General features: G+C 34.1%; 1 protein-coding gene across 1 annotated transcript in view; it reads right to left on the bottom strand.

The window, feature by feature from the left end:
• LOC129002091 (tyrosine-protein phosphatase Lar-like) overlaps positions 1–18,947 on the bottom strand; it is a 591,085-nt gene that overhangs the window by 394,897 nt on the left and 177,241 nt on the right. Inside the window, exon 3 of the mRNA XM_054429628.1 lies at positions 8,568–8,676. Within this exon, the coding sequence (XP_054285603.1) occupies positions 8,568–8,646 (79 nt within the window). The 5' untranslated portion in view covers positions 8,647–8,676. The remainder of the gene's footprint in view (positions 1–8,567; positions 8,677–18,947) is intronic.

Here is an 18,947-nt window from a genome sequence, read left to right as displayed (position 1 = left end):
ATTGACAATACTATTATTCAGTGATTAAAAACCGTCATTAGGGCGCAAGGATACTATCTAGAAAACAATGGTAGAGACCCAACATACTACAGCTAATTTTCGTATAATTCATGGTTCCAAACTCCAAAATTGCTGTGTCGTATTGATGTCAGTGTTTTCACCATGTTCAGTGTTACCCTTCAATCCAAATCTGATATATTTTACCATTTCAACACTCTTCATCCAGAAGACCCAACAGTTGACGTTATGTAAAGGAACTACCGCCGCATGTAGTGTTGTTAGCCGTGTGGTAGAGGTGATGGTGGGTTCGCGTGTATGACGTGTCGCGTGCACGCGTGCCCCCCCCATCATCATCACGCGTGCAGAGCGTGTAGAACCAAATTGGGGGTGCGACCTTCGACCGGCGTAAGGAGATTTATTATAGGCACTGGACGTGTAAATGTTGCTAATGGGAGAGGTTAACGTCTTTTTGTGCTTTATGCATTGGATTTCGCCGTTCTTTTTGAAATTTTATCAAGCTTTCCTTGTAAAATACGGCCAATCCTAATAGGCATGTTTCACGTTAATAGAAAATAATGTAGCTAAATGTGTGTTGCCTAATTTTTGAGTTAATGCTTTAGATGATTTAAGTTAATTTTACTCACTGCGAGAGGGACGAGTAAGATTCCCGGCATGTCGCAAAACCTTCAGTGGTTTAAACCGCTTATACAAAAACGTTTGGGTAAGTTCTATACAAAAATGCCACTGATTCCATAATAAACAAAATAAACTAGTTGCATCGATTAAACATAAGTAAGGTGCAAAATCAATATTTCTAATTCCAACCAACAATAATTGTAAGAGATATTCGACAGTCATCATAGCAGAGGTTCGGCCTATATACCTGAGAATGCAAAGTCAAAGTTCTAAGTTACCGAGCTATCCAAGTCTCCTCCATTATACAGTCCAACTCAAACAACCCAGACAAGAGGCCTGAGTGCCAATTATGGTGTTCATGTTGCATTCATCTGTCCACAGTTTCAAAACTGTTGAGTTGTCAATATCACCAGTTGTGTTTAGTCGATATTGAACTGTTATCAGTGACTTCGAGTAGATTAGTAGTAGTTAAAATACACTTTTTCAAGGGGCGGACATTAATTGCGCCAACTGACCTGAGTCAGGTAATCGGGTATTCCTGAACTGCGCCAACTACTCCAAGGAGCCACCCGATACGTTCCTTAACTAAGCCGAGTGGCGGCCCTCTTTGACTGTATAATTGAGTAGGTTAGGTCAAGATAGGTTAGGTTAGGTTAGGATGACACATAAACAAGGACATTCCTTCTGGCGGCAACTCACCCCTACCTGGCTTGGGCTTGGCGCAACTAAGGGACATTTTTGGGACCCTTTGAGGACTTTTTCAAGCGATCAATTTCAAAGTACACAAACTAACTAAATTGCAAGCGACACTGATTCTAGGCCTAAATGCGATTTATCATGTGGGCATCATTGATAAAGCGATCAAAGAAAATATGGATTATACATCAACTAGATAGCCTATATACCATAAATAGGTATAGATTCACCGACTTCATTCTATAACAATTATCACTGAAAATAACAAAGGCTATTACAATCAATTTACATGAACTGTTTCGTCTCTTGTTTACAATCTGACTGTGGTTAACCTATCAACCGAAGTATTAACCGTTATGAAGACAGTTGGTCAGCATAACTGGATCTATCAGAGTTAAAGTAAGAAAAAAAATTGTTATTGAAAATATAGTTTCAGAAATAATTTAAAATATAGGAAGCGAATCCCTATATCTTTTTAGTGGCTGGGCTTGATCATAAGCTTTAAAATGAAACCTAACTCGAAAGAATCTGTTAATTAGGACAGGAAAATAAAGGAGTTTTATAAAGAACCCCAATATTGTGTTACTTATATACCTAGATAGGCATACGTCTAAAATTATTGGTTTACTTAAGACATTTCTAAGTACTGTATTTCAAAATATCCTTATACACTTGATGCGTTTTACATAGAAACTCTAACAAGTGTGACACCACTAACTTGAACATTTAATTGCAGAAATATATCTTTTGAGTATTTGTGGTTTTGCTTATTCAAGTCCAAGTTATCAAATTGGAAACGTTTTCATGGAAATTTATAGCTTAAAGTAAACTAATTACGGTGACAAGTTCTCATTAAAACTTGAAGCGTCTTCTACTCAATGGAGCCCGAGTAGCGGCTACTCAACTCGACTCCACCCACTTCATAACTTCTCGATTAGTTCATGTTTGGTGATTATTATTATTTGATAAACAAGATTAAGTAGTTACCAAAAGAAATCTATCCATACTATTGACAAAATGCAATGTAAGAACATCTGCCTAGGTTTCCTCTGTGCAAAATAGCTCAAAATCAAGTTTAAATTAAACACAAAGATCCTACTGTACCAATTAGTGAAGGAATATTTGCAAAATAGTTTTCGAATATTGACAAGAGTGTTTGCAAACTTACAAAATACTATGTTTTTTTTTATATACAATATTTATTATGAAGAACAAAAAGGCGAACACATTATGAGGAAAAGATGAAAATAGTAACGGTATAAATAAGGTTTTATTACACAATGACATGTTATTGTTAATTAATATTTCCCTGGCAGCATCAACAGAAAATGACACATGCTATTTGCTATATCAACGATAACGCGGCATAAATAAAAGGATTTTTACATCACCTGTCTAAATTTAATGATTTTGTTTGTCGTTTGAATCCATTTAATATTTACAGTTAATATAAGTTAAAATTGTATTTGAAATAGTGAATACCGAATAATCGTTTTTTATAGATGGAAATTTTGACTATTAATAGGGTTAGACATTTAATTCCTAGTGTTCTAGAACGTAATCAGTTCTAACAAATATACAGCCACTGGCACAGTGTGTTGATTGCAGATATTTATGTGTTATCCACAAACTTTATAAGATTGCCAAATATAAAGAACCATTTTCTGTTCATTATGACATCTTTTATGTCGTAAATCATCAAATAGTAAAAAAAGAGAGAAAATATAATTTCCACAATGGCACACTATCTAGTCAGATTCAACCTATATATACTTCAGTATCTGAAAGGCAGTGGTGGAACACAGTGACATCTGGGATTGACTTTGTTAAACATAGCCTAATATTTAGGCTCTACTTTAAAAAAGAACTGTTTAATTCGAATTTGTGAAAGATCGTGTAACCAGGACAGTTTATAGTGTAGTGTGGATAATTGCACACCAAGTAATGTTGAATCCCCAAAACTATGTCGCCACCTCAAGTCGTCCGTCATCAGAGCAAAACACCTTCATCAGGTGGTTTATGACATAACACACCCTTCACCACATCTACCCTCTCTCTCTGTGTATGACTAATGGTGGGATTCCTGCTTTTACACCAAACCCACCCTTATTGCTGCCGCCGCTCACTTGATCTATCAAAACTTCACCCTTGTAGTTATTTAACGGATTTTTAATTGAGTAATATGTACTAAAAACAGTTTGATATAGGCCTAACTGTTGAAAAGTAGTGATATTTTTAAAAGATTTTCTCTTAGATGTTATTTGGCACTTCACTGTATTTTGTTTAGGCGACGTCTTAATAACCAAAATAGAGTAACATATTACAGTTTTCGCTTACCATGTTGCTATTAATTTAATACAATTTAGATAATTAATAAGTGTATGAAACAATAAGTGGTCGTATCACAGAACTGGTTAATGGAAGTGTATAATATTAGTTCGATGTATCACAGTACACCTGTTGTTAGAAACTGACCATTATTATGAGACGTAAACAACGCTAGTATTTAATTAATTTATCTCCGTACAGTCTGTGTTACCTGCGTCAATGTATCTTTAAACGGACCTAATAAAATTAGCTGTTTATTCTAAAATTACAATTACATATCTTTGAAATAGAAATAGCGATGTAGTGACACGCATTTTAAGCCATGAAGCGAAATCTACATCAATACACCATAGACAAAAGGTCTGTGCCTATACGTAAATGCCTTACTCTGTAGCTCAAGCAGCCTATAGTACACCAAGGCTGCTTGGCTATTGTTCAAGATTAGCTGATTCTTCAACACTATAAATCAAGGGCCGTTTTCAACTGAATCCGTATGATCCTTCATAGATTTGAACAATCAAAAGCTGCTGACGAATTGACATTATCCTTATCGAGTAGGTTATATCGCAAAGCATTTTAAAACTTTATGAAAAGTAGTAGAGGTTGACGGCTGTTAACCTTACATGTACCCGATTACAGGTCAGGCGTGGAACGTATCCAGCAAAGGGATGTGCTGTTACAGCACACGAGTTGAACTCTACTGCTAAATTGTGTAGAGGCAGTTAACAAGATCCGAACCCCCGACATATCTGTCATGGATCCGAAATCCGTCGCGCTACCAACTGAGACACCTTCTCACCTACACAACACTGCACTTTGCACTAAACGCCACTTTAACCTTTGAAATACTGTGTAAGGAAGGGATTACGTTTCCTGTCTTGTTACGACCTCAGGTAAATAATTCTACAACCGAGTATTCCCCTCCACTGCTGATATCTCAAGCGATAAGAGGAAACTTTGGTCAGCCCGAGTGAAACTTTGTAACCCCAACTCGACCGATAACGTTTCATCCTAAACTTGCCACTATAGTGGAATTGTAGTTGCTTGTTGGCCACCACAGTAGGTTAGAAAGTACAACTCAACATTCAACAAGAAAAAATATCAGTCCAGTGTTAGTTGCGAACGGTATTTAGACACTTAGTTCTTTATGAAGTTAAGCCAGTTTTTAATCTGAACAATGTGTGATAAGCCTATTTGTAAAATGCAGCATTTTATTATTAGCAGTAGATAAACAAGTTATAGAATAACTGTCTTTGTTTGGTATGTCATTAGAATTAAAAAGAGTTTAACTGAAACAAATTCGATTGAGTGACAGAGCTTTTACAACTTTTGTATTAAAGGGCATTTGTTGTTAAGCTGGAAATATCATTGAGTACGTGACCAAATATATTTAATGATTAAATTATTTTCAACTGAATATATCCATCATTAAACAGAAATAAACAATGCAATATATTGAACAAATTAAATTTAATAAAGTCATATTGATATGTATGGATAGCTACTCGTTAACTTTATGGCAAATACAAAAGACAAACATTGTAAAGACTTGAAACAAAAAGGCATTATCTTTTCCCATTCCAGAAGAGTGAGAAGGTTTACCTGCTGTTAACTTGCAAGCCACGCACGCCGTGCATTAACTTCACTTTTGTAAAATCTCCCTCCACAATACAGTAGTAGACGTACAGCCACCTACATAATATTTTTATAGTTTGGTTTTAACTACAATAAAATAAAATGTATTATAGGTAACACATCCTTCAACAATAAATTAAGTTTTATTTTATACCATCCTCTTGGTAGTAATTTGATTAATATCAAATCGACAAAATCTCAAATATATTAAAAATCACTTTCTACTGCTTTTGGAGATTCAAATAATACCATTCGGCGAAATAAACAATGAGTAAGTAATTGTAATAGGATTCTGCTTCTAAAGTGATGTACAATAAAGGTGGAACGAAAGCGAGAGGCCGGATTTGATCATGTTGAACGGTGATTGTACGGGATTTGATAGGGATTGCTTGTCGAAGCGTCGTCACCTGATCAAAACCAGTCATGTTTAAATCTTCAACTCGCTGTCTTCAACTTTTATATAAAGCCGTCGCAATGGAATGAAATAATTATATCATATAATGTTTCAACGAAACTGTGACAAAATCTAAGAACATTTTAATATAAATATTTTCATTTTTTTTGCAATCTAATTTTGTTATTTATTGTCGACCTTAACTTCTGAAACACTCACAAGATTTACAATGATTTACCTCGTGAAAATGTACGTGAATATGATAAATAATTTTGTTATGTTAATTAACGTGTTTCTAAAATTGTAGGCCTTTTAATATTTTCAGATGCATAGATATAAACAAGTAGTGCAAATAAAAATAATACTTTACATATTCATTTGTGCGTTACTTTTATTTGACTCTACTATTCACTCTCCATACCTTTTGACGAATAACTTCTATTTTTAGTTGACGTACTAAGTATTTCGCAACCTTTGTTTGAATATAGGCTTATAAGCTGGTTGGTAACTTGTATCCAACCCGTATCTTAAATGACAATCTTTTGCACCTAAACGCCTAAAGTAATCGTAGCCAAAATATATAGTATAGTTTTGTTGAATATTACTGTTATACTTGAACAAATTGAATAACATTGAATTGAAATCGACTTTATGGATTGTATAAACACTTTTCTATATAATTTCTCAGATTTTGTGTAGATTTTCCAACTTTTCCATTTATATTATTAAAAATTATATATATTTAGTGTGCAAACATTCCACTAAGAAAACTTTCGTTTTCCCTGACAGTTTTCCTGATGCCTCAAACGTCACATTATGCAGAGTTTCACTGAGGGTCAAACTTTAGAGGCCGAGCGTCCTGAGATTAGTTAACATTATAATCCTACGTTGGGATCAGAGAGTAAGGGATCTTAGCCGACTAAAACACGCTGATATGTACGAAATATGTGGATTTAAGCATTGAGACTAATAAAGCTCAATTTGACAACCATAAAGATTGCTAATTTTTAGTATGTTTCTTAAGGAACATAATAATTGAGTTAATCCAATCTGTTGTCTGTGGGTTGGAATCTGTTGGATACAAAATTAATGTATGATGTTTTGTATACTATAAGCAGAGATTAACTAATATAATAATCATAGTTAGTCGAAACTACTGACTTATTTTAAAACCACTGATGTTAGTTAATAAAATAAACTCATGAAGCCAGATCATAACATATATCAAATAAATTAAGTTTTATAAAAACTCTAGCATCAGAATTCTCTAAATGGCAGACTTTCATTTCTGCACTAATGAGTATGTATGATATTTATAAATTGAAGTAACACTTGTATTGATAGTCAATCAATAATATAAACTAGTTTATTGGAGACGAAATCTAATCAGTATTCAACATAGATCCTCAAAGCTATACCAACGACAGTTATAAAATAGGTTAGTTCGCCGGTTAACTTAGGTCACTAAAAGACTGTTTTTGTTTTAATGTATTATAATGAAAAACAATCATAATTCTACCGGAATGAAACCAATTTTTTAACACTAAGTCTATCACATATTTGTAAATACTATTCACACGTTAAACGACGCTGCTATACACACGACTGTAGTGAAAGAAGATCGGAAGTGAATAATCCAGCGATTGTCGACAGCGAGAAGAGGAAAGGGCCGAGTGTGCAGCCCTGAGGCACCCCATTCTTCAGCGACGAAGCCACCAGGCCTAACAACAACAAACAGGCCGCTACCATTCAGCAGATTTATGTTCTACGGGCCTCTTGGGGACTCTCCCCTCCATACAACCTCTGCTGATATCACCACCTTTTTACAACAATCAGTTTAACACGTTCTCCGGAAAAGAATAAGGGAGTTTGAATTTATTGTAAATATTTTTCAAAGTGAGAAACAATGTGAGTACAATTAATAGTAAAATAAAAATAAAACGATGCGGACCTTACCTACATAATTGTTCAAGTATGATAACAGTATATTTCAATTTGTACACCTACTTTGTATGTTCAATAGTTTATATATTTTAGAAATAGTGCGAAAATAAGTACATAATAGTCATAATTTTTAAATAACTGAACAGTTATTTAAAGATAAAACTTACTTTTCACGAACTATATTTTTAAACTAGCAACAATAATTTGCAAAATGTTAAAATAAAAATCATATTAGTTTTATTTGATGGTGCAATAGCAAAAGATAATTACGTAGAATTCTAGAAATCAATGCCGTCAAAACACTAACGAAAACCTTTACAATTAATTATCAAGATGAGATACATCTAATGAGAAGAGTGGCTAAATACGTTATAATTTAAGCAAATTTCAAAGTGTTGAGTACGCTTAACTAATGTAAATTCCAATAATAGACATTACACAAAAAATATTCTTATTCACTCAACACCGTTACAGACGATTTTCCACTGGCTAGCCCAACGACAATGAAAACAGGTCAATCGAAAGCATATGGAAATGTAAACACAGTTTACACTCACGGTCCGGCAGTATTTTCCAATAGCCATTTACCCTGCGTCACGAACAATGTATATTTACCACACTGCCACTGCAGCAGTGACAGCGGAGAATGTTTCAATATTAACCAACTTTCCTATATTGACAACCCAGTTTCTATCTACCATCACTGGTTGGAATAGAGTAGTGAATCTTTTACGAGTCTATTTCAAGGGATGACAGTAGCGTTAACAACAGTTGTAAAACTGAAATTTTGGTAATTGTTGAAACACAATGTGGTATATTCGTTAATTGGTTTATGTTATTAATTTGTAGGGAGTTACGAGACTGCTAGAATAGTAGCGGCTGTGGTTGTCGCTAGGCCTGCATCCTTAATCTAAACTGAACAAAGACGACTTACCGCTGGCGAAGACGTGCGAAGTTGTCAACAGGAGCAGAAGACAAACGGAGCCAGTCAGTTGGCAACCGTGCCTCAGCATGGTGCGACTTCCCGCCAAAAACACCTCCACCTATGTTGGAAAGGCGGGAAAATTGGGCAGGAAAAGAGGAACAGAGAAAACGCTCGTTAGTGACGTCAACCTTTGAAAATTAAAACTCTAACATCAAAATACTCGTTTACTTGCGTTTCATCGTTCCGAAAAGTCCACACGGGACGTTTCAATTGTCCTAGGTTCGGGGAGGAAAATAATCTTTAATATCTCACTACCATTTAGAATATAATTTAATATGTTCAACATTCTTCCATGTATCACCGGACGTCGTGTCGCGTTTTAGTGAATATACAGGACAGTCTTTTAATCTTCATGTTTAAGAATTGAGATCACGTGTGCTGGTTTCGATAAAAACAAAACTCTATTGACATTTTAGATATGTTTTATTCGGCCGGAATCGTAAGGAAAAATACTCGTGTATAGTTGGTTTAGGATTTTGTTGAAGTTTTCGTAAATCGACGGATGCGGCATGTTTTCGCACTTCACTCCCGGATAGGTTTTCTTTGTTCAACACCGCACATTCTCTTCGTTCTGTTTCTCTTCCATCTTGTTGTGACACTTGGGGTTGAAACTTCTCTGATGCGACGAGAAGGCTACATTCTCTTTTCTAACAGCTGAAATCGCATTAGGTTATACAAAGTATTTTGGTATTAGCTCCTACTGTGCCAAGGAAATCGTACTGTCCTATTTTAAAGTGCTGTTACATTTTTTCTTAAAGTAATGTTTGTCTATATAGTGTTCATACAAGTGAACGAGTGTCAAAACAGAAGTTATTATATAGTTTAGATTCTTTACAGGTAATTTAAAGGGGAAATTAGCAAAATTCTAGGGCTTTAAAAACCGATTGTCGTTGACATAACTGAAATATAAAGCTATGAGATTACCTCTCTATTCTAATTTAGTTTAAAGTAGCAACTTAGATGGGACAGTTTTTACAGTTAAGAATTCGAGGCTAAACCCCAACTTTGATACACGGAAGAAATTAAATTTCGTAATTTTCTTGTGGCTACAATGTTATTACAGTGTTTAGTGGACAACTAGTTATACGTTATTCAAACCCGAAATGATTTAGATATTACTAACCCTAGCCCCTACTACACTACAGTAAATCATGTAGGGGAATTAATAAAAGAGTCTGTAAATGGGTGTTCCTGGTATTAATAAGGCTTGAACATTTAATTCAATACTAATCTTTTCCTCAATTTCGCTTTAAATTCGACTCCTGGCATAATTAAGTAAACAGAATTGTATTTTAACAAACTCGTCAGTATTTTTGCTTTCAAGTTTAGTCTTCCAATTCATTTTTGCTAGTCTTTTTACATATAATTACATAAGGTAGGCGATCAATATCTAAGCCACTCAGGGCACATTGAATCTGCATTACAAAAGTGTAACATTAACTGAGCTCCCACAATTGCGGAATGTCCCGATAATTATGGTAATCGTCTGGGGTTGTTACAATCCTAATTACTAATATGCATCCAACTGTGTGTGTGTATGTGTTGGAACAGTATTATAAGCAGCCTATCACTGCTGCCATCTGGCGATTACACTGATTAACTAAACCTATCAGCAACATAAACCGGACAAAACTGACAACGTCTATTCACCCGCATTGATTAACGCACAAGAGTGACACATAGATGGATACGATATATTATCTATCCATCGTGGGTTTTAAATTTTATAACATTAAGAATAATTTGAACGTTTTTGGTGTTCTAATGTCAGAAGGGGGTTTTTAGAAATGTATGTTAAACATAGGATATTTATTGTTGGGACGAATAAGTAATTTTATGATTTTTATGAATAGGCCTACGTAAGAAAATGTTGTACTGAAGTTGGCAAAATCAAAGAAAACCTCTTGTACTTGGCAAATAACCACACAAATATTTTTGAACTAAATTTATACAATGCTTGTTTAATATCGGATTTTCTTTAAATATTGTAATACAACTAGTAAAAATCAACTGTTTGGCGGTTGAAAACCAAAATACAAAATCATACAAGTTTTTTCATTAAAAACAAGTATATAGTAGTACTGCTGTTAGGGAAAAGAGAAATTAACTTGTTTGAGGTAGGAAAAAATTTTATTGGGTAGGCCAACTATTTTTTAGGTCAGGCAAAATCGTATTATGATTTGGTGGGCTGGAAATGGATGATTTTCGTAAAGCCCTGCTGTATTGAAATGGTTTATTCTCGAATAAGGAGTTATGCAAATCAGGCAATTTTTTACCGATCTTCATTTAAGAATTCACGAAATGTTATTAGCTACACACGAATACCTAAATCTTAATAATTACGAATAGACAATTGATTGATATCATAAGATTTTTTGTTTATTTAATTATATGAAACAACGCATTTAATGGATCCAAAAATGTTTAGACATAAGATGGGACACTTTTACACCTCAAAAACTTTCTTTAGACTAATTTATTTCAGAAGTACATAATTTATTCATCTAAAAATACAATTTTCTTTATCACAAGGCTACCCTTGAAATTTAAATTTCCCTGGTGTACAAAGTCAAAGGCGGGAACGGTCGATAAGGGATTTTTAATTTACTTTAGTCGGGTAACGTTCTCTTCGCATGATCCTTCTTCATTCAACCAGGCTGTGAGTTATATAGCCTACACAGCTAACACGACTTTCAGTTAGGTTGTACACCTACGCGGCATGTTAACCCTTTTTAACTCTTTTTTAAGCACCGTTCAATTATAATTTAAAAATATAACGATACAAATTCGTCTAAATACAAAGTTTCTCGTCACTTAGTCCGATTAGAAAATATTCTTTGGATTTTTCGTCAAATCTCTTCTTTCTATGAACTATTTGTATTGTAAAATACGCTACCACTTGAAACTAACCTTCGAAAGCATTTAAGGGAATACCGGACAAAGTACACTCGGAAAAGCCACGGTAAGGTGTCTATGGAGCGACCCAGACACAACATCGTGCGTTGCAAGGAGAGCCCGAGAACCAGACAAATACATTTATATAAAAAGTGTAAGCATATATAATTTAATTCAAATAGCCAACGCACAGTTGTTGCAAGTTGGTGGATCTTTGCAACAAACGATTTTGAACACAAACCGTGCGTAAACTTCTTAACAAAGTTGGCGCTTACAACTTGCAATAACATCTTTCCGTCGTTCTGTACTAGCATGTAGTTCACAATTAATAGTATTCTTCCGTTGTCATGTCGGAGGGTAGTAAACTGTTGTAAGAGGTTGCAGAAAGCTTTAAATCCCATAAGACATGCGACCAAGGCTACTCGTGCCACAAACCTACTTCCCACGTAAAACCGCTTTATACTTCGTGAACAAACGCGTGTACTTGTTATTCAAAAATTTAGATTTGTTCAAACAAATTTAATACGTTCAGTTCAGACAACAATGCAATGCAAATACTAAATATTTAGAAAAATCATAATTCCCATAGCACAATTTAAAATTTCCTTTGAACAAAATTGCTGTGATAGCGTGGACAGCAAAACACGGTCGATAACTGGCTTGTCAACTAGTCTCTTTTGTTGTGGTTTTTAGTTCATTAGGAAATTGATTGGAGTATATTTTTTTATTTAGTTTCCAACTAAAATGCAAAATAACTTACCCAATTACTCATTTCTTCCCCTTTAAATACCAAGCACTAATATTGCAATACAAAAGTATATAATAAGTCAAAACTAGAAACGACTGACAACAAAATTGAAAGCAACTGCGAACTAAAACGTCAAGACTGACGTTCGAGGTAGCGTGTCCCGCCGATAATAATAGTTATTACATATTTGTAAATTGCTGGAAAACGATTTGAGTAATTTAAATATAAAAGAGATTTGTCAACAGATAGCCGTCACGAAACCTCGTTTTATGTTACCGACGGAATCTGAGCTGGTTGTTTTCACCGAGTAAGTTTAAGGGTCTTTGTAGCTGGGTTTTGTAAATGTATTATTTTATCGATTACAGTATACTGTACAGTTTATTTTAATCTAAAAGGACATTTTACCAATTTAAGTTTTTTTGATATTATTTTAAACGTAACACTTTAAAAATATTGTACAGTATCTCGACAAAAATATGTTCTAAACATTTTAATCTAACCTCAAAAAATGTAACTGGTCAACTTCAAAGAAACGCATATTTAAAATGTAGACCTATGCATATTCCTGAAAATTAACCTTTTATTTACCTCGCAACCGCGGAGGTAGATTCAAAATAATCTGCTAGATTTCCAATATCACCAAGTCGCTTAATAAACATCAAAGGATACTTTATGGGCTCAATAATCCGCTTTGCGAGCAAATTTTAATAAGTAAGGTTATAAAGCTGAAGGTGTTTAATGCAGCCATTCATCAAACAAAGTAAGAAAGGCCATTCAGCGGGGAGGGGAAGGTAAGCTGTAAAACGGTGTGATTAAAACGGTAAACACAAGCGGTGAAAGGGGATGATGAGAGTAGATTGGAGAGGGGGTTGTAAAATGAAGACCACGGACCATGAATAAATTTGACTGCCGTTTGAGCGTCCAACATACGCTTGCAATCACTCTAGTGATTCTATATAGCGTGAAAGTAATGGTATAATGAGTGTTCTAGAAAATGTCTTTATTTGACGCCACAATAACATACTAGGCTTTCTTATAACGACAGGATAAAAAAAAGTTAAACCAGCTTAGCCGTTCACTTATAACATTTTTAGTGAAAATCTAAAGAAGGTAGATTAAATTCCTAATATTCCTAACTAATAAAATAATTAGTTAGATTTATGTTGTGAAGAGAATTGTGTTTTTAGTTTATATTCGAATAAATACAATAACATGTAATACTTATGTACAACCTTAGTGTATAAATATGTATTGTATTGTACCTGTTGTATTTGAAAAGAACAACAAAGAATTTTTCAATTCAATTCAATTCGTCTACTGATGTTAAACGTGTTTTACATCTTACACAGGACGTAATTTATATTTGAAAAAAAATCTAAGAAAATATTAATCAGTTTGGAAAAAGTAAGTTTACATATCATTCGACGGGGTTATAATTGTGTGTAAATGTCCCCAAAAATTACTTTGCATAATAGCAAATATAAAAAAAATCCTCAATTTTACTAAATCCAGCCTTTCGGTGGACCAAGGGTGTAACGCGTTAATTGTTTACCACGATCAAAATCACCTCAGCCCTCCGCCATCCAGTAGGGAATAAAAACTAATTATAAAGACTTAAACTTTTCAAGGGAATGTATTCCAAATAGATTTATAGCAAGGGATTCAACGCATCGGACTAAGCTTGTTTTATTTTATTTGCGCAGAAGATTGTGAAGATTTTCAAATACTTAAGTGTTGATTTAATTAATCAAAGCTTACGTTTCAACCCGTTGTGAAATTGTATTTGAACACAAACACGAAACACCTGCACTTGATTTGTTGCGTTTTACGATTTTAATATAGCGAGGACTAAGTAATCTGTAAAGTTTGTTTATATTTATTATTTACCGATTACACTGGACTTTTTCAGTGACTTCAAAGTTATTTCATAACTTAATGATTTTAAATATCATAAAAGCATATATCATTTAAATAACCAAGAGTAGCTTTGATATGCTTTTTTAGGGTTTAAAACATTAATTTATTTTTATTTATGCATTTGAAGACAAATGAAGACAGGCATTTTAGACATGGTAATCTTTTGTTCCATAAACAATAAACAATCCATAAACCAACGTCATTTGGCTGAAACTTTAAGTTCAACAATGTGTTGATTATTGGGAAATAAAACTAGATGAAAATGTATTGGGGTGTTTGCTAATGTCTCAGACTTTGGCGCAAGAGAGATGGGTTCGATCCCCAACATATCCACAAATAATTGATGAGGTTTTGACTTTTCATTAAAAGAAATTGTTGTCCTTAATTTTTTAGGCCACTAGAACTAAAAAATCTGTGTTTAGACCATTTACTGATTTAAAAAAATGCATTGCAAATTGCTAAATCTGGTGAAAACATTACGATAACTTGGTATTGCACAGTAGGAGCTTAACAAATACGTCAAAAGCAAAGTTTATCAAACCTTTGGAGCCAAAACAAAGCATTAGTTTGTAGAGAGGCTTATGGTATCTTTAAATTTCCAAGCACTGTTAAATGACTCCCTTGGTCACGAGGACGACGACGCTGTATTGCCATGTTGTCTCCGTCACGAACCTGCGTCCTCCTCCACTCTCTCTCTTCCCCTCTGCGACGCTCCTCACGTCACCATCCTCGGACTCTGCCCTCGTCGTCCCCAGGCCTCAGGAGTCACCCCCGCTCTCCACAAAACTGCACTTTCGTCGTGACTCCAATCACAATCTTGTATCTCGTAAAACCAACTTATGCTGTGTAAAACGACAACTTGGTGACGTATTTTCAATACCAAATATTTTGTTGTTTTACATTGTTTACAACTTAATATGTTAATTATGAGTTTTGAGAATTTGTGCACACTTGTGAACCCTGAATTGTAAATATTTTCCTGTAAGAACTAGTTTTGGAAATACGTATGTTGCAGGTGGATAATGTATAACTAAACATATAGTAAACGTTATTATATTATGTTGTTTTAATAATTGGAAGCTATTTTGAAAGTAGATTTATGCGTGCTAAAATTTTTGAATAACGTAGTAAGTAAGTATAGGTCACTTTTGTTAAAATAATCCCGTATTCCATAATTCAAAAATGCTTTAATTGCCAAGCAATTGTCAACTGTAAAGTTTATCAATATTAAGAATATCGGACCTACTTGAATTTACAAATTTTCATTAGAGCGAATCGCTGAATCCGGGTGCATTAATTAGTTCCATTCGGCAGAAAATAGCCCTTGATTTAATTCGGCCAGCGACGCTCTAAGAGAGAAGGCGGGGCAAAAAATTACCTAAGTTTCCATCTCGGAAAAACTCGAAACTTAATCAGGTTCTCAGTTTGCACTTTAGCTCATCTGAGCGGACAACGAATTAATTTACAATAAACGCAGTTTTGTAACTTCGTAAAATTTCGTTTAACGACAAGAAATACAATACACACCCTGCGGTAATTTAATTAACTTCTCGCAGGCCCAATAATTCCATACCGCACATCATAAAGTGAGTCGTAAAATGGATTTGAGGTTATTTCGCCGCAGTAAAACATAAAACGACGGCAGCCACAATGGCGGCAAGGCGGAAACTCGAACTATGAGTAATGATAGAAAAATTGCTCCATAAAATGTTTACGTTCGGGCTCGAACCCGCATCATGTATTTATTACCTTATAACCTGCAAACTTTTGTTACCCGTACAGTCTTAAAATGTTCGATTTGTACAATATAATCATTGATTGCTTTTACTATTGAGTATATAATTTTCTCCAGTATACATGTGTCCCCTTTACCTTCTCACCAGACATATTTTTGCAAACATGCAAATCTCATCGTTGGATAATTAGACCTCAATGTATTTTCGTAGGTTTATAAATTATGCATTATGTGGTTGGACATAAAAATCATTAGCTTTGTAAGTTGTTTGTTTACTTAAAAAAATAAGCCTACTGTGTCACTAGGTTAAAAACCCACTTTTGATGTCTTTATATATGCGACAAATGATGAAATATTAGTAACCAGTAATGTTTTGTTGAAAAAAATTACTTCAAACAAGCCGGCCTTTAACTACAGAATTCGATTGGCACATGGTATGATACTATTTTGCGCATAACTAATAAAACTGTGTGTTATTTTATGCATCTTAAAAATTTGATTAACTATTTTCAGCAAAAAAGGTGTACCATATCACCGAACTACGCCGCAAATTTGTACGCCATAAAAATAAGTGGCAATTCGACAACGAGGGAATAAAATTACTGGATATAAAAACAATAATACCTCGAAAAAAATTAAAGTTAGTACCTTGACTGTGTACCTACATGTTAAAATATATATGTTTTAATTAACAGTTATACGGTAGATTTTACAATAAATAATTAATAGTTAAAAATTGTTTCACCCTCATCGTGATGCTAATTTAAATAAAACCACAATAGACATTTAAAACAAAAAAAAAACTAAACAATTTTAAAACATTTATTTTTATGTTGGATACAAAAACGGTAATGACTGCAGTCGGCTGTATTGTGGCATGGCGGGAGATTCTTTACTGTGACGAGGCCACAGTTATACAAAATGAAACAGTTACGACCCCGGCTTGACGACTGACGCCCGAGATTCATCCCGGTTTTATTTACATTCCCTCCGTTGATGAAGCAATCCCATAAGTCCCTGATTATTATATCCCAAGTTTTTCCCGTAGAGATGGAAATCTTGTTTCAATTTTTCCCATCTTCGCCGGCCCAGCGCTGGTCAAATTAAATTACGGCTTATTTTTGCGCCCCGAGTTAATGAATACGCCCAACTTTTCGCGCCGAATCATGTTTCACTTTGAATCTCCAAATGAAATTAACTTTCCCTTAACCGGGAAACACGTTTTTATCTGAGTTAGGCTAATTTTTGGGTTTCGTTAGGTGGAATAATTTTCAAATGCGATGACAAATTTAAATAATGAAAATCATTTTGATATTAATTGAGTTTAAAAAGCTTAAAAAACGTATTGTTACAAAAACTTGTAGGTGTAGTTATTTTACAAACAATACGTAACACGTAGGCTCTTCCATGTTACCTAAAGTATACGAAGCATATGTTACGAACTATTGTAATTTTCTTTAAATCGCACTTGATACGGTTATTCATCAACATGGAATTTCAATAAAAAATAACCGACATGTCAAATAATAATCCATTGGAAAAAAATACAAAATATCTGGAGCAAAATTATACATTACATATTAAAGGTATTATGTAGACGTAAAAAACTAACTATTTACAATAAACATGATCGTGTTGTACGACAACAGCGAGCGTGTATTTACAATTCTAATCCACTTTTGCAAAATAATAAACGCTAGAACCATTACGGATCTACAAACGTTCCGAGTCGATTCCCACAATATCCAACGAACCACATGCATTTTCTTTGACTGATTTCACCTTACTATTGTGAATTGCCGATAGGTAAACACACTTGGTTCCTTTCCAATTCTCCGTTGCTCCGTTTTAACGACGCGTGACGCGGCAATGAAGTGGAATATCGCAGTGTAAACTGTTTACAGGTTTACAGGCCATTCCCTCATCATTACCGTTCGGTTTCCAGTTTCCTGTCAAAAGCCATCTGCGGTTCACCGTCGTATAAAATAACTGCAAATACGCCCGACGCCAACTGCATTACTCTTTTGTTACGTTGAGTGCTTACTCACTGGGTTTGTGTGTTTTTTATGGCGTGTGTGTATTAAAAGAAAGGGGTTCTTAATTGATTTTAAATGTGTTTTTTGAGTGTAACTTTTTTGTCCTACAGTATTTAAGTTTTTATTTCATATTTTTTATCACGTAAACGAAAATGCATTAGGCCTACTGCAGCCGAGTTAGGAAAGATTATTCTCTATTGTACACATATAATTTAACTTTACGGTTTGGCACGCATGTTCTATTGTTGGGTTTAAAGTTTTGTGTCTTATAAAAGCCATGACAAAATCACATTAATGACCTTTAAACTGTTTATATCGATGTGTTTGATAGGCTAAAACGTAGTAAGTTTGCTTATTTGAATTGATGTAGACTAACATTTTAGTAATAAAATCACAGTAATTCATATCAATACATTGTACGAACTAATCACCAAAATAATTATTAAAATACTTTAATAAGAATAATAAATATGCATTACACATGTTAGGCTGTGTTTAAAATTAAATTCCGAAAAAGGTCATTTAAAAAGCAAAATAAGTCAAGTACATTTATTGTTAACATAAATTACCCATAGAGGGCCAAATTCCGAAGATGGTGTACTACCACTACCAGGCAAACTGCGATCTATGAGTATGATAAACAATTACGTTAAATCAACCAAATTGGTTGATTAAATTTTTTATTTGTTCACGAATAATTTAATACGATTTAATACACTACAGTTGTATGTATTTACAATGTTATGCAGGTGAGCTATTCAGATGAAAACAACCGAAATAACTGAAAAAGACAAACCTTTGAGTGAAATTGTATTTATTCATAATTAAATACACAGACTTCCCTAACAAACAAAAGCCTGTTGTGATTTTGTGGATGGTAACATTAGAGTCAAGCCTTATTTATTTCATAAAAAATGTGCTATGCTATTATCTAAAAACAAATTTAATTTAAGTTTTTTTTAAAGGTAAATGGATTACCACAGATACTGTACCAAAGA

This window comes from Macrosteles quadrilineatus, unplaced genomic scaffold (assembly GCF_028750875.1).
Source record: "Macrosteles quadrilineatus isolate MER2022 unplaced genomic scaffold, UCM_ALF_1.0 Scaffold_9__3_contigs__length_116548681, whole genome shotgun sequence".
Lineage (NCBI taxonomy): Eukaryota > Metazoa > Arthropoda > Insecta > Hemiptera > Cicadellidae > Macrosteles > Macrosteles quadrilineatus.
This window is presented reverse-complemented; position numbering and strand designations above follow the sequence as displayed.